The sequence below is a fragment of the Bombina bombina genome, chromosome 2 (assembly GCF_027579735.1).
Source record: "Bombina bombina isolate aBomBom1 chromosome 2, aBomBom1.pri, whole genome shotgun sequence".
NCBI lineage: Eukaryota > Metazoa > Chordata > Amphibia > Anura > Bombinatoridae > Bombina > Bombina bombina.
The window spans coordinates 943108815-943124623 of record NC_069500.1 but is presented as its reverse complement, the minus strand read 5'-3'; the positions used below and the strand labels follow the sequence as shown (position 1 = coordinate 943124623).

Genomic DNA, 15809 nt, shown 5'->3' with positions numbered 1-15809 from the left:
ATCAAAGATAATTCGCTGGGCAGAGTCTCACTCTTGCCACCTGTCAGCAATCCACATCCCGGGAGTGGAGAACTGGGAGGCGGATTTCTTGAGTCGCCAGACTCTTCATCCGGGGGAGTGGGAACTTCATCCGGAGGTCTTTGCCCAAATACTTCGACGTTGGGGCAAACCAGAGATAGATCTCATGGCGTCTCGCCAGAACGCCAAACTTCCTCGCTACGGGTCCAGATCCAGGGATCCGGGAGCAGTTCTGATAGATGCTTTGACAGCACCTTGGAACTTCAGGATGGCTTATGTGTTTCCACCCTTCCCGCTGCTTCCTCGATTGATTGCCAAAATCAAACAGGAGAGAGCATCAGTAATTCTAATAGCACCTGCTTGGCCACGCAGGACTTGGTATGCAGATCTAGTGGACATGTCATCCTGTCCGCCTTGGTCTCTACCTCTAAGACAGGACCTTCTGATACAGGGTCCATTCAAACATCAAAATCTAACTTCTCTGAAGCTGACTGCTTGGAAATTGAACGCTTGATTTTATCAAAACGTGGTTTTTCTGAGTCGGTTATTGATACCCTGATTCAGGCTAGGAAGCCTGTTACCAGAAGGATTTACCATAAAATATGGCGGAAATACCTATACTGGTGCGAATCCAAAGGTTACTCCTGGAGTAAGGTTAGGATCGCTAGGATATTGTCTTTTCTACAAGAAGGTTTAGAAAAGGGTTTATCAGCTAGTTCATTAAAGGGACAGATTTCAGCTCTGTCCATCTTGTTACACAGACGTCTGTCAGAAAATCCAGACGTCCAGTCCTTTTGTCAGGCTTTAGCTAGGATCAAGCCTGTGTTTAAAGCTGTTGCTCCACCATGGAGTTTAAACTTAGTTCTTAACGTTTTACAGGGTGTTCCGTTTGAACCCCTTCATTCCATTGATATAAAAATGTTATCTTGGAAAGTTCTGTTTTTAATGGCTATTTCCTCGGCTCGAAGAGTCTCTGAGTTATCAGCCTTACATTGTGATTCCCCTTATCTGATTTTTCACTCAGACAAGGTAGTTCTGCGTACTAAACCTGGGTTCTTACCTAAGGTAGTCACTAACAGGAACATCAATCAAGAGATTGTTGTCCCATCCTTGTGTCCAAATCCTTCTTCAAAGAAGGAACGTCTTTTACACAATCTGGATGTAGTTCGTGCCCTCAAGTTCTACTTGCAGGCAACTAAAGATTTTCGCCAAACTTCTTCCTTGTTTGTCGTTTACTCTGGACAGAGGAGAGGTCAAAAAGCTTCTGCTACCTCTCTCTCTTTTTGGCTTCGTAGCATAATACGTTTAGCCTATGAGACTGCTGGACAGCAGCCTCCTGAAAGAATTACAGCTCACTCCACTAGAGCTGTGGCTTCCACTTGGGCCTTTAAAAATGAGGCCTCTGTTGAACAGATTTGCAAGGCTGCAACTTGGTCTTCGCTTCATACTTTTTCCAAATTTTACAAATTTGACACTTTTGCTTCTTCGGAGGCTATTTTTGGGAGAAAGGTTCTTCAGGCAGTGGTTCCTTCTGTATAATGAGCCTGCCTATCCCTCCCGTCATCCGTGTACTTTTGCTTTGGTATTGGTATCCCAGAAGTAATGATGACCCGTGGACTGATCACACATAACAGAAGAAAACATAATTTATGCTTACCTGATAAATTCCTTTCTTCTGTTGTGTGATCAGTCCACGGCCCGCCCTGTTTTAAGGCAGGTAAATATCTTTTAAATTATACTCCAGTCACCACTTCACCCTTGGTTACTCCTTTCTCGTTGATTCTTGGTCGAATGACTGGGACTGACGTAGAGGGGAGGAGCTATATGCAGCTCTGCTGGGTGAATCCTCTTGCATTTCCTGTTGGGGAGGAGTTATATCCCAGAAGTAATGATGACCCGTGGACTGATCACACAACAGAAGAAAGGAATTTATCAGGTAAGCATAAATTATGTTTTTTTCACAACAGGAGTGAAATGTAAATTTTGATGAATTAAAGTGCCCCTGTTTTTAATCTAATTTTTTAAAACCGGGCACTTTAGCATCAAAATTTACATTCACTTTAAGCTTGAGAAAAGCTATGGTTTTGATTTAAAGGGATACTAAACCCAATTTTTTTTCTTTCATGATTCAGAGAGAGTATGCAATTTTAAGCAACGTTGTTTGTAATTTACTCTTAATATCAATTTTTCTTCATTCTCTTGGTATCTTTATTTGAATAGCAGGACTGTAAGTTTAGGCGTCTGACCATTTTTGGTTCAGCACCTGGGAAGCGCTTGCTGATTGGTGGCTAAATGTAGACACCTATCAGCAAGCACTATCCAGGGTGTGGAACAGCAGCTAAGCTTAGATTCTTGCTTTTTCAAATAAAGTTAGCAAGAGAACAAAAAATTGATAATAGGAGTAAATTAGAAAGTTGCTTAAAAGTGCATGTTCTATTTCATTCATGAAAGAAAAAATTTGGGTTTAGTATCCCTTTACATAAAATCAGTAACGTTTAGAGGAGAAAAAATAAATAAAACAGATCAGACCAATGTTTTGCAGTTTATGCATGTTTTTCTACTGATTTGCATGCCGGATGCCATTTCATTGCTGCTGTAGTTATAACATTTGAAAGCAATGGTTTATATGGGGTGGTGTTATGTCGAGCAAAAGATTTATTCTTAACAATATAACATGTATGTTACAGAAATAGAGGAATCTTAAATCTTTTTAGTATTTTTTTTTTCTATCATTGACAATTTTGTTAATTTATATTAATGATTATAATTCCTGAACACCACACTGACATTAAATAATAATATGAATAGGACAATTAAAACTACATTTTTTAACCATTATCTTTAGAATCCGTCATTTTTATAATGTTAGGTTTTGGGTAACATATCTGCTTTGTTTGATATATCTGTAGCAATATCATTGAAATGAGATCATGTGCATAATATTATATTGCACATTGTCCTTTTAGAATTGTGTTTAAAGTGGATTAGCGTAAGGACCCTCTGTCAGTTACCTCTCTTGATAACTAAACAGTTTGTTTTCTTTTCTCCAACATTGGTGTGTCCGGTCCACGGCGTCATCCATTACTTGTGGGAAATGTTCTCCCCCACAGGGAAAGGCAAGGAGAGCACACAGCAAGAGCTGTCCATATAGCCCCCCCTCTGGCTCCGCCTCCCAGTCATTCTCCTTGCCGCTCTGAACAAGTAGCATCTACCACGGGGATGGCGAGGAGTTTGTGGTGTTAGTTGTTTGTCGTTTACTCTGGTAAGAGGAGAGGTAAAAAAGCTACTGCTACCTCTCTCTCTTTCTGGCTGAAAAGCATTATCCGCTTGGCTTATGAGACTGCCGGACGGCAGCCTCCTGACCGTATCACAGCTCACTCTACTAGGGCTGTGGCTTCCACATGGACCTATAAGAACGAGGTTTCTGTTGACCAGATATGTAAGGCAGCGACTTGGTCTTCTCTGCACACTTTTGCCAAATTCTACAAATTTGATATTTTTGCTTCTTCGGAGGCTGTTTTTGGGAGAAAGGTTTTGCAAGCCGTGGTGCCTTCTGTTTAGGTAACCTGATTTGCTCCCTCCCTTCATCCGTGTCCTAAAGCTTTGGTATTGGTTCCCACAAGTAATTGATGACGCCGTGGACCGGACACACCAATGTTGGAGAAAACAGAATTTATGCTTCCCTGATAAATTACTTTCTCCAACGGTGTGTCCGGTCCACGGCCCGCCCTGGTTTTTTTAATCAGGTTTAAAATTTTTTTCTTTATACACTACAGTCACCACGGCACCCTATAGTTTCTCCTTTTTCTCCTAACCGTCGGTCGAATGACTGGGGGGCGGAGCCAGAGGGGGAGCTATATGGACAGCTCTTGCTGTGTGCTCTCCTTGCCTTTCCCTGTGGGGGAGAACATTTCCCACAATTAATGGATGACGCCGTGGACCGGACACACCGTTGGAGAAAGTAATTTATCAGGTAAGCATAAATTCTGTTTTTTACAAAAAATTGTTGTGTTGACCTGCACTGACAGTAGCAAGTCTGTGTTGCTGACGGGCAATCTTGCATTTGATATATACCGTAGATACTCGAGTATAGCGCAAGATTTTTTTGACAAAAAATAAGATACAAATTGGAGGGGTCGCAGTATATTGGAGACATTTCATTTAATGTGATGTGCACTAATCATGTCCCACACTAGTAATGCTCTCTTGCGGCGCAGACTATCTTTATTTATATTTTGTCTCTAAGCAACATGAAATTAGCTGCTTGAGTGTGACAGTTTTTTTTTCTATTAATTTCTTTTTCAGTTGTATTATGTGGCATGCTTGTTTACTGTACATATTGGCAGTTTTGCAGCACTGTTTGTTTTTTTATTGTGAAAAGCCCTTTAAATTATTTTATTTGGCGAGCTTTTTCTGAGGGGCCTACTTCCGGCTGTCACTACTCATACTTTCTGCTGCTTGTCAGCACACAGTGTGTCAGGCTGGGGGTGCACTGTTTCAGATTCAACATGGTCCGGAGTTTTGGCAGCTCACCACAAGTGCTGTACTTCCCATATCACTACATTGGTGAAAGAGGGTGAGTACCCTAATCTTCAGATGGTGAAGAGGTCCCAAATATTATATTTCATTGTTTTATTCTAACTCAGGCTTAGTTTGACTCATTTAGTTGAGGTGTCCATACACTGCTGAGGGCTATTTATACACATATACACTGATATGGTAGTGTTTGTTATTACTCAGTACTCAATTACTATAGCTTTGTATTATTTTATATTGCTCCTCACATTATATTCGCATCTTGAACTTTTCTCCATTTCCATAATAAATTTCTATATTTTGCGTTATACTCGGGTAGCGCTATACTAGAGTATCTACGGTATATATGTTTTTTTCTATATGCATGCACATATACAGGGAGTGCAGAATTATTAGGCAAATTAGTATTTTGACCACATCATCCTCTTTATGCATGTTGTCTTACTCCAAGCTGTATAGGCTCGAAAGCCTACTACCAATTAAGCATATTAGGTGATGTGCATCTCTGTAATGAGAAGGGGTGTGGTCTAATGACATCAACACCCTATATCAGGTGTGCATAATTATTAGGCAACTTCCTTTCCTTTGGCAAAATGGGTCAAAAGAAGGACTTGACAGGCTCAGAAAAGTCAAAATAGTGAGATATCTTGCAGAGGGATGCAGCACTCTTAAAATTGCAAAGCTTCTGAAGCGTGATCATCGAACAATCAAGCGTTTCATTCAAAATAGTCAACAGGGTTGCAAGAAGCGTGTGGAAAAACCAAGGCGCAAAATAACTGCCCATGAACTGAGAAAAGTCAAGCGTGCAGCTGCCAAGATGCCACTTGCCACCAGTTTGGCCATATTTCAGAGCTGCAACATCACTGGAGTGCCCAAAAGCACAAGGTGTGCAATACTCAGAGACATGGCCAAGGTAAGAAAGGCTGAAAGACGACCACCACTGAACAAGACACACAAGCTGAAACGTCAAGACGGGGCCAAGAAATATCTCAAGACTGATTTTTCTAAGGTTTTATGGACTGATGAAATGAGAGTGAGTCTTGATGGGCCAGATGGATGGGCCCGTGGCTGGATTGGTAAAGGGCAGAGAGCTCCAGTCCGACTCAGACGCCAGCAAGGTGGAGGTGGAGTACTGGTTTGGGCTGGTATCATCAAAGATGAGCTTGTGGGGCCTTTTCGGGTTGAGGATGGAGTCAAGCTCAACTCCCAGTCCTACTGCCAGTTTCTGGAAGACACCTTCTTCAAGCAGTGGTACAGGAAGAAGTCTGCATCCTTCAAGAAAAACATGATTTTCATGCAGGACAATGCTCCATCACACGCGTCCAAGTACTCTACAGCGTGGCTGGCAAGAAAGGGTATAAAAGAAGAAAATCTAATGACATGGCCTCCTTGTTCACCTGATCTGAACCCCATTGAGAACCTGTGGTCCATCATCAAATGTGAGATTTACAAGGAGGGAAAACAGTACACCTCTCTGAACAGTGTCTGGGAGGCTGTGGTTGCTGCTGCACGCAATGTTGATGGTGAACAGATCAAAACACTGACAGAATCCATGGATGGCAGGCTTTTGAGTGTCCTTGCAAAGAAAGGTGGCTATATTGGTCACTGATTTGTTTTTGTTTTGTTTTTGAATGTCAGAAATGTATATTTGTGAATGTTGAGATGTTATATTGGTTTCACTGGTAAAAATAAATAATTGAAATGGGTATATATTTGTTTTTTGTTAAGTTGCCTAATAATTATGCACAGTAATAGTCACCTGCACACATAGATATCCCCCTAAAATAGCTATAACTAAAAACAAACTAAAAACTACTTCCAAAACTATTCAGCTTTGATATTAATGAGTTTTTTGGGTTCATTGAGAACATGGTTGTTGTTCAATAATAAAATTAATCCTCAAAAATACAACTTGCCTAATAATTCTGCACTCCCTGTATATGTATGCTTTTCGTTAGGTAGTGTATTTCTGCTTGTATTGCCTCTTTAAGAATATTGTTTGTAAAAGTACGTTGTGAGTCAATTTTGCAACATGGAATTTCCCAGAACATTAATATTCAGGGTGATTGGAAGCAGAACTAAAATTTTAGCAGTTTTGGTCTTTTGCCAGACTACCCTTAGTCTTGTTTCCCAGTATTATGTCCCCAAATTATTTACATGATATGTGCTATAAAAATACCCTGGGAAAAAAGTGATGCTTTGCTCTTATATAACACCAGATGAAGCTCTTAAAGGGAAATTAAACGCCTTTTGACATTTTGTAAAAATTGTGCTTTGTTCCTTGCAGCTAACAGAACTTGCTTTCTGGCCTCCCTAGGTACAGTAGGACCAAGCATAATTTTTACACAAAATTCAAGAGGTGTTTCATGTCCTTCTAATTATATTTAAGGAGTGTACATTCATTAAGGTACTTATATTTTGGTACGTTGACATAAACCGTAGTTTCCTGACATGTAAACAAAATAAATTGATACGTGTAATGATGAGAGAGCTGTGGCGTTGAGGTAGAATTTATTCCAGTTTTCTACTGAATTTTACATTGCATTGAAGTCTAAAGATAGTTTTAGATACATTTGATTTCATGTGGAATTTATGTTAGATCATTGTTATGTGATTCCAATGGTTTTCCATATACGTACTTCTGGATTCATGTCCTCTGCCCACTACAGTAGTATTGCACAGGATTCAGGGAAAGCAAATAGTTGTGGGGTATCCGTACCGCAGTGTGGAACACAAGGCTTTGTAATAGCAGAATGGGAAGTAGAGAAGGCAACAAAGAATGACCAGTAATGTAGGAAGCATAGAGACTTGATGATGCACCTTTATGTTAGAAAAGGCTTCTATGGAATAAATATATATATTATGGGGAAAGGATGCTTTTAAACACTTGTTGCTTTTTTGTAAACTTGTGCCTGTCCCACACTTCATAGAGAGGCAAAAAATCAAATGCTTTAACCTGCAGATGCTGCAAATCAATAGCAGATATAGGAAATTTGCAGAATTTTGAAAACCTAGGTTATAGATTTTGGTTTGTTTTTCTCAAAAACAGGTATTTAATGTCCCTCTAAAATGCTTTCCTTTAAACCTTATAAGCACTTACAGCTCACTAATATAATTTATAATTATTAATCAAATTAAAAAAATACATCTCCCATATTATTATCTTGTTATTATATTCTTTGTTTTGAATGCATTGTATCAAGCATTTTTTTTTTACTGACTACTTTCCCTTTAATACCCACTGAGGTTTTTAATTAATGTAATTTGTGTCCTTGATATTATCAGACTCTCATTGGCTTCACTAAAATCACTATAACTAAAATATTTGCTTACACACATATTTATTTGATGGTGATGAGGATTATTTGTACAACTCCAGTTGATGAGTTCCTTAAAGGGACAGTAAAGTCAAAATTAAACTAATGATTCAGACAGAGCAGGCAATTTTATACAATTTTCCAATGTATTTCTTTTATATAATTCGACTTGTTTCCTTAATATCCTTTGTTGAAAAGCATACATAGGCTCAGTAGCAGCAGTGCACCACTGGGAGCTAGATGCTTATTGGTGGCTGCACATATATGCCTCACCTGATATGTTCATCTAGCACCCTGTAGTGCATTTCTGCTTCTTCAACAAAGGATGCCAGGATAATAAAACAAATTTGATAATATAAGTAGATTGGAATATTGTTTAAAATTGTATTTTTTTTTATCTGTTTTATGAAAGAAAAAAGGTTTCATGTCCCTTTTAAGGTTGTCATTAATGATAATTCTCTAATGTAATGTGGCCCCTTAATAGTATGTTTATGTGGTGCATGGTGTATAACTCATCTTGTACATTTTTGATTTGCCATCATCACAAAGCCTGGTGTTTATACCCATAAACTACATGTCCCTTTTGTAAAAATATACCAGTAAATTGCACTGTATAAAGTGGCATGTGTATTTTATAAAGATTTTATTATTTAAATTCACAATGAAAGTTACCCAATATGTTTTTTTGTAGCTATGAGTTAAGAAAGCAAACAAAAAAAATCCCATACATTTCTGGACTACTCACTTGGTTTTGGGCATTATACATTGTTATCTGGTCTAGTCATTGTTTTAAACAGGGTTTGAATGGGTTAGTGACAATTAATTTCACGTATGGTTGACTAACAGGAAAGTGAGATTTGAAAGGAAGGCTGATACTCCAAAAATACTTGGCTTTACTTTGAAGACAGTCTTAGAAACTGAACCAGAATTTATGCATGCCCTGTACTGGTCAAACCCCACCCTCCTCCTACTCATAGAATAGCACATGAACATGTTGACTGTCACAGCAATTTCATTTTTGTGGATGTTTTTTTCCATTTAAAAAAAATAATAAATTAAACTGTGTTTTGTAGTCAAAATATATAAATAAGCACCCCTCAAAATCTAAAGATAAAATTAACTAAAATATAAACTGTACTATAATATCATCAATCTCAACACCTTTAATGGCAGTTTGTTCAAAATATAGACTATCTTTAACTCATTTAAAGGTGATCTAATAACTTACTTTTTTACATTTAAATCTTTAGAGTCCATAGTTATTTTGGCTTCAAAATGAAGAATAGGATATTGGTGTATCGGCTTCCCTTCATGTAGTTGTTTTAGCTTATAGTATACTATTAATGTTGTTTAAAGGTTGCAGTTCTGCAGAAACCTTTATATTTTCTTACGTAGCCTCACCTAACAGCATAGTAGTTGCTAAGATAAGCTTAGAAATGATATGTCAGAGAGGGCTTCACGGTGTAACATACTTGTTAACACTTATCACAGGGATCCCCCTCAAGCAACCGGAGAAGCCCTTTGCTGCAGCCAATAATCGAGGGTGAAACAGCATCCTTCTTCAAGGAGGTAAAGGTGAAAGACTTCAGCTGCTAGCTACAATAACTGCTAAATCCCTCTAAACAATCAAAACCATATGCTGATTGTGTTGTTAATTGGTGTATTGATTCCTTGCTGTGCTGTTGTGAAAACAAATCAGTAGTTGCTTCTACAAAGCCTAGCTCTGTCCAATCTCCTAAATTTGATCCAATGCTGATTGTGTTTGCTTTATGCCCTAAAAAATCTCCTGACAACATGCTTCTTTCTATAGACATTGCCTTCCTATGTGGTGTCATTTTGCATTAAGGATGATTACATTTTTTTCTTCTATCATCTGCATCAAATGTTTTACAATTCTGGGAACCGTATTGCAGTGTTCTTCTATGGTTTGCGAGAAAACAGACCATGGCTTTTTTTCCGTACATGTGTTGGTTTACTTAGACTTCCACATTGCTGGTTAAAATAAGTGAAAAGAAAATTACTCTTATTGATGTCTCTTTTGTTACATCAACCGAAAAAGATTCTTGGTGACTTTTAACAGTGTGTTTGCCTGTATGTGTGCCCATAGCATGACAAATCCTGGAACGCAGGGATCCATTTTGACAAAAATTTAAGTTGTGCCTTGTTGATTCTTTTACCTGCATCCCTTTATTGGGTCCTAAAAACAACTGTAGCTGGCTCCTAAGAATTCAGGGTGGCCTAATGTTTTAAACAAAACTTGTCAACCCTTTCCCTATACGTTGGCGTATAGGCATGGATTTTATCTGTGATATTTCCAACACTTAAGCAAAAAATAGTGTGACTAGTATTTTGGTCCTCTATTGTCTGACATTTTGTTGGCCTCTTTTTTTCTGGTAGTGATCATGGCTACACTTCTATTAGCAATTGCTTACATAAAGGTGAAAAACTTAAAAAGGGGTATTGAAACAACTAGATAGAAAGCCAGACAGCAAGGAACATAAAGAATGAGACCTATAGCAGGAGAGAATGATAAAGATACACCTGAACCAATATGTAAGAAGAAGCAGGTGATCAATGTTCCCATTCGATCAGCATCAAAGCGCAAAATGTAAAATTGCACACCTCTTCTACAGTCCTACCCTTTTGTAACCAGCCACACGAGCAGGGGTTGTCAATCACCTTTAGCAGATCAGTGTGGGGTGATTTAAATCTGCCACCTCTAAACAGTTTCATAAATGAGCCCCTGGATTAAGAACTAGATAAAAAGTTACTGCCTGTAGAAACTATAGTAACATTACTATTCATTATTTTAATGCACAACCATATCAAGTTTATGTTAAATAACATCAACACATGACTGTGCAGACTGATACAGAAAGATTGGTAGAAACATAATGATGAGAGGAGTGTATTGTGGTTGTATTAAGAAGTGGGTATGAGAGGAGTGTTTTGTGGTTGTATTAAGAAGTGGGCATGAGAGGAGTGTTTTGTGGTTGTATTAAGAAGTGGGTATGGTGGTTGCCTTCTCTAAATAGAGTTTTAAGGGAGAATTTAAAGCTTTGACAACTGGATTGAGTCTGACAGAGCAAGGCTGAGAGCTCAATAGGACAGGTGTAGCATGGGCCAAGTATCATATACACAAGTGAAAGGAGGAGCCTGAGAGGCTGCATGGGAGAGTGAAGAACAGGTGAGCTATGTAGGGAGGTGCCGTTTTGTAAACGGCTATGTAATAAAGAGTTAGGTTTTGAATTTTAATCCTAGAGGTTTTCTGAAGCTACTTATGGGAATGACCCGATCAGCTGAGAATGACCAATGCCACATAGACTGAAGTAGTGATTGATTTTGCTAGTTTTTCCTGTAAAATGCCTCTGAAATTGAGCTTGTTCCACCTCCCCTAAGGCTGGAGATCAGACTAATTCTTTACTTTTTCTCATGAGCCTGAATTTACTCCTTACAGTCTCCTCAGCTACGTATATCAGTATTGCTGATCATGATCAATAAAATCATTATTTTCAGTAGAATAATTCTAGGTGGTGTAGGTGCAGATGTTCTAGTAAGAGGAAAATCACTTTGCAGATTACAGGCAGTGGAGTTTATCTATGGACTGTAAGCCTATAAGGATATCCTTTATGTATAACTATCTAGTTATTGAGTGGAGATAAGGGATTCATTTGGGTCTGTTAAATTAAGCTGTTTAATAAATTATAATCAAGTGTGAGAAGAATCAATACAAAACCACGTCTTTCCTTTTTCTTCTGCTTCTGTGTGAACAACAATGCACATTCATACGTTATAAAGTTACTAAGGGTCCTTTTTTGTTCTGGGAGACAGGTTAATCCATGAAAAGCAAACAAATATGCTACACAGCAAAACTATTATTTGTTGCAAAATGCTTCTCAGATCTAAAGCTACAGTTTGATTAAGCTTTAAAGGGACAAAAAAAACTTTAATTCACATTTTTTTCTGTTTTCTAATTTTCTTCATTTTCTCGTTATCCTTGTTGAAAAAGCATAACTAGGTAGTGTCAGGAGCAGCAATGCACTACTGTGAGCTAGCTGCTGATTGGTGGTTACACAAATATAACGTTTTGTTATTGTCTCACCTGTGTTCAGCTAACTCCCAGTAGTACACTGCTGATATAATTACTAGCGTAAATAAAAAAAGTTATATAATTTGGCTCGTTCCCTTGATATCCTTTGAAAAGCATACATTGGTAGGCTTTGGAGCAGCATTGCACTACTGGGAGCTAGCTGCTAATTGGTAGCTGCACATATATACCTCCTTGTCATTGGCTCACCTTATGTGTTCATCTAGCACCCAGTAGTGCATTACGGCTCCTTCATCAAAGGATACCAAGAGAATAAAGCAAGTGGGATATTAGTCTAGACCTAAATTGGAAAGTTGTTTAAAATGTTATGCTCTGTATGAATTGTGAAAGAAAATGTATGGTTTTCATGTTCCTTTAAATTTGTTTAATGTCCTTTTAAAGAACGGTAAAGGGTTTAACCTTGGCAGTAGACATTTTTTTGTCTCTCTTCTTGAGGCTTGTCCCCATAACTTAAAGGGACATGAAACCCAAAGGTTTTCTTTCATGATTCAGACAGAGCATGCAGTTTTACACAACTTTACAATGTAATTCTATTATCTAATGTGCTTCATTCTCTTGTTATTTATTGTTGAAAAGACAGATTGGAGCTAGCCGCTGCTTGGTGGCTGCAAATATATCCATGTTGTTATTGGCTCACCCAATGTGCTCAGCTTGCTCCCAGTAGTGCATTGTGGCTCCTTTAACAAAGGATACTAAGCAAGAAAAGCAAATATGATAATAAAAGTAAACTGGAAATTTGTTTAAAATTGTATTCTCTATCTGAATCTTGAAATAAATGTTGTGTTTCATGTCCCTTATAAGGGACAATAAATCAATCCTGCACATAAACTTGGTAAAATATTTCTCTTGTTAAGTGTATCCAGTCCACGGATCATCCATTACTTGTGGGATATTCTCCTTCCCAACAGGAAGTTGCAAGAGGATCACCCACAGCAGAGCTGCTATATAGCTCCTCCCCTCACTGCCATACCCAGTCATTCTCTTGCAACTCTCAACTAAGATGGAGGTCGTAAGAGGACTGTGGTGTTTTATACTTAGTTTATTTCTTCAATCAAAAGTTTATTTTTAAATGGTACCGGAGTGTACTGTTTATCTCAGGCAGTATTTAGAAGAAGAATCTGCCTGCATTTTCTATGATCTTAGCAGAAGTAACTAAGATCCTTTGCTGTTCTCACATATTCTGAGGAGTGAGGTAACTTCAGAGGGGGAATAGCGTGCAGGTTTTCCTGTAATAAGGTATGTGCAGTTAAAATATTTTTCTAGGGATGGAATTTGCTAGAAAATGCTGCTGATACCGAAGTAATGTAAGTAAAGCCTTAAAGGGACAGTCTACACCAGCATTTTTATTGTTTTAAAAGATAGATAATCCCTTTATTACCCATTTCCCAGTTTTGCATAACCAACACAGTTATAATAATATACTTTTAACCTCTGTGATTATCTTGTATCTAAGCCTCTGCAAACTGCCTCTTTTTTCAGTTCTTTTGACAGACTTGCAGTCTAGCCAATCAGTGCCTGCTCACAGATTACTTCACGTGCACGAGCACAGTGTTATCTATATGAAATATGTGAACTAACACCCTCTAGTGGTGAAAAACTGTTAAAATGCAATCTGAAAGAGGTGGGCTTCAAGGTCTAAGAAATTAGCATATGAACCTCCTAGGTTAAGCTTTCAACTAAGAATACCAAGAGAACAAAGCAAAATTGGTGATAAAAGTAAATTGGAAAATTGTTTAAAATTACATGCTCTATCTGAATCATGAAAGTTTATTTTGGCCTAGACTGTCCCTTTAAATGCAGTGATAGCGACTGGTATCAGGCTTATTAATAGAGATACATACTCTTATAAAAGTGTATTTTAAAACGTTTGCTGGCATGTTTAATCGTTTTTTACCTATGTTTGGTGATAAAACTTATTGGGGCCTAGTTTTTTCCACATGGCTGGCTTGAATTTTGCCTAGAAACAGTTCCCTGAGGCTTCCCACTGTTGTAATATGAGTGGGAGGGGCCTATTTTGGCGTTTTTTTTGCACAGCAAAAATTACAGACACAGACATCCAGCTTCTTCTTGCATGATCCAGGACTTCTCTGAAGGGCTCAAAAGGCTTCAAAAGTCGTATTGAGGGAGGTAAAAAGCCACAGTAGAGCTGTGGCAGTTGTGACTGTTTAAAAAACGTTTTTGTCATTTGTTATTCCGTTTTTGGTATTAAGGGGTTAATCATCCATTTGCAAGTGGGTGCAATGCTCTGCTAACTTATTACATACACTGTAAAAATTTTGTTAGTGTAACTGCATTTTTTCACTGTTATTTCAAAATTTGGGAAAATTTGTGTTTCTTAAAGGCGCAGTAACGTTTTTTTATATTGCTTGTAAACTTGTTTTAAAGTGTTTTCCAAGCTTGCTAGTCTCATTGCTAGTCTGTTTAAACATGTCTGACACAGGGGAACCTACTTGTTCATTATGTTTGAAAGCCATGGTGGAGCCCCATAGGAGAATGTGTACTAAATGTATTGATTTCACCTTAAACAGTAAAGATCAGTCTTTATCTATAAAAGAATTATCACCAGAGGGTTCTGTCGAGGGGGAAGTTATGCCGACTAACTCTCCCCACGTGTCAGACCCTTCGCCTCCCGCTCAGGGGCCGCACGCTAATATGGCGCCAATTACATCAGGGACACCCATAGCGATTACCTTGCAGGACATGGCTGCAATCATGAATAATACCCTGTCAGAGGTATTATCTAGATTGCCTGAATTAAGAGGCAAGTGCGATAGCTCTGGGGTTAGGAGAGATACAGAGCGCGCAAATGCTGTTAGAGCCATGTCTGATACTGCGTCACAGTATGCAGAACATGAGGACGGAGAGCTTCAGTCTGTGGGTGACATCTCTGACTCGGGGAAACCTGATTCAGAGATTTCTAATTTTAAATTTAAGCTTGAGAACCTCCGTGTATTGCTTGGGGAGGTATTGGCTGCTCTGAATGACTGTAACACAGTTGCAATTCCAGAGAAATTGTGTAGGCTGGATAGATACTATGCTGTGCCGGTGTGTACTGACATTTTTCCTATACCTAAAAGGCTTACAGAAATTATTAGCAAGGAGTGGGATAGACCCGGTGTGCCCTTTTCCCCACCTCCTATATTTAGAAAAATGTTTCCAATAGACGCCACTACACGGGACTTATGGCAGACGGTCCCTAAGGTGGAGGGAGCAGTTTCTACTTTAGCAAAGCGTACCACTATCCCGGTTGAGGACAGTTGTGCTTTTTCAGATCCAATGGATAAAAAATTGGAGGGTTACCTTAAGAAAATGTTTATTCAACAAGGTTTTATTTTACAGCCCCTTGCATGCATTGCGCCTGTCACTGCTGCGGCGGCATTCTGGTTTGAGGCCCTGGAAGAGGCCATCCAGACAGCTCCATTGAATGAAATTATTGACAAGCTTAGAACGCTTAAGCTAGCTAACTCATTTGTTTCCGATGCCATTGTTCATTTGACTAAACTAACGGCTAAGAATTCCGGATTTGCCATCCAGGCGTGTAGGGCGCTATGGCTTAAATCCTGGTCAGCTGACGTGACTTCAAAGTCAAATTTACTCAACATTCCTTTCAAGGGGCAGACCTTATTCGGGCCTGGCTTGAAGGTAATTATTGCTGACATTACTGGAGGCAAGGGTCATACCCTTCCTCAGGACAGGGCCAAATCAAAGGCCAAACAGTCTAATTTTCGTGCCTTTCGAAATTTCAAGGCAGGAGCAGCATCAACTTCCTCCGCTTCAAAACAAGAGGGAACTGTTGCTCATTCCAGACAGGCCTGGAAACCTAACCAGTC

At 38.8% G+C, this 15809-nt stretch overlaps 1 protein-coding gene across 6 annotated transcripts in view; it reads left to right on the top strand.

Moving 5' to 3' along the window:
* FAM13A (family with sequence similarity 13 member A) overlaps nt 1-15809 on the top strand; it is a 775968-nt gene that overhangs the window by 743751 nt on the left and 16408 nt on the right. For 3 of the 6 annotated variants that reach the window (XM_053703428.1, XM_053703423.1, XM_053703424.1), the window contains one exon: nt 9363-9446. The exons of 2 other annotated variants lie outside the window; for them this stretch is intronic. In XM_053703428.1, coding sequence (XP_053559403.1) covers nt 9363-9446 — 84 coding nt within the window. The remainder of the gene's footprint in view (nt 1-9362; nt 9447-15809) is intronic. One more of the 6 variants, XM_053703425.1, reaches the window with a different exon arrangement.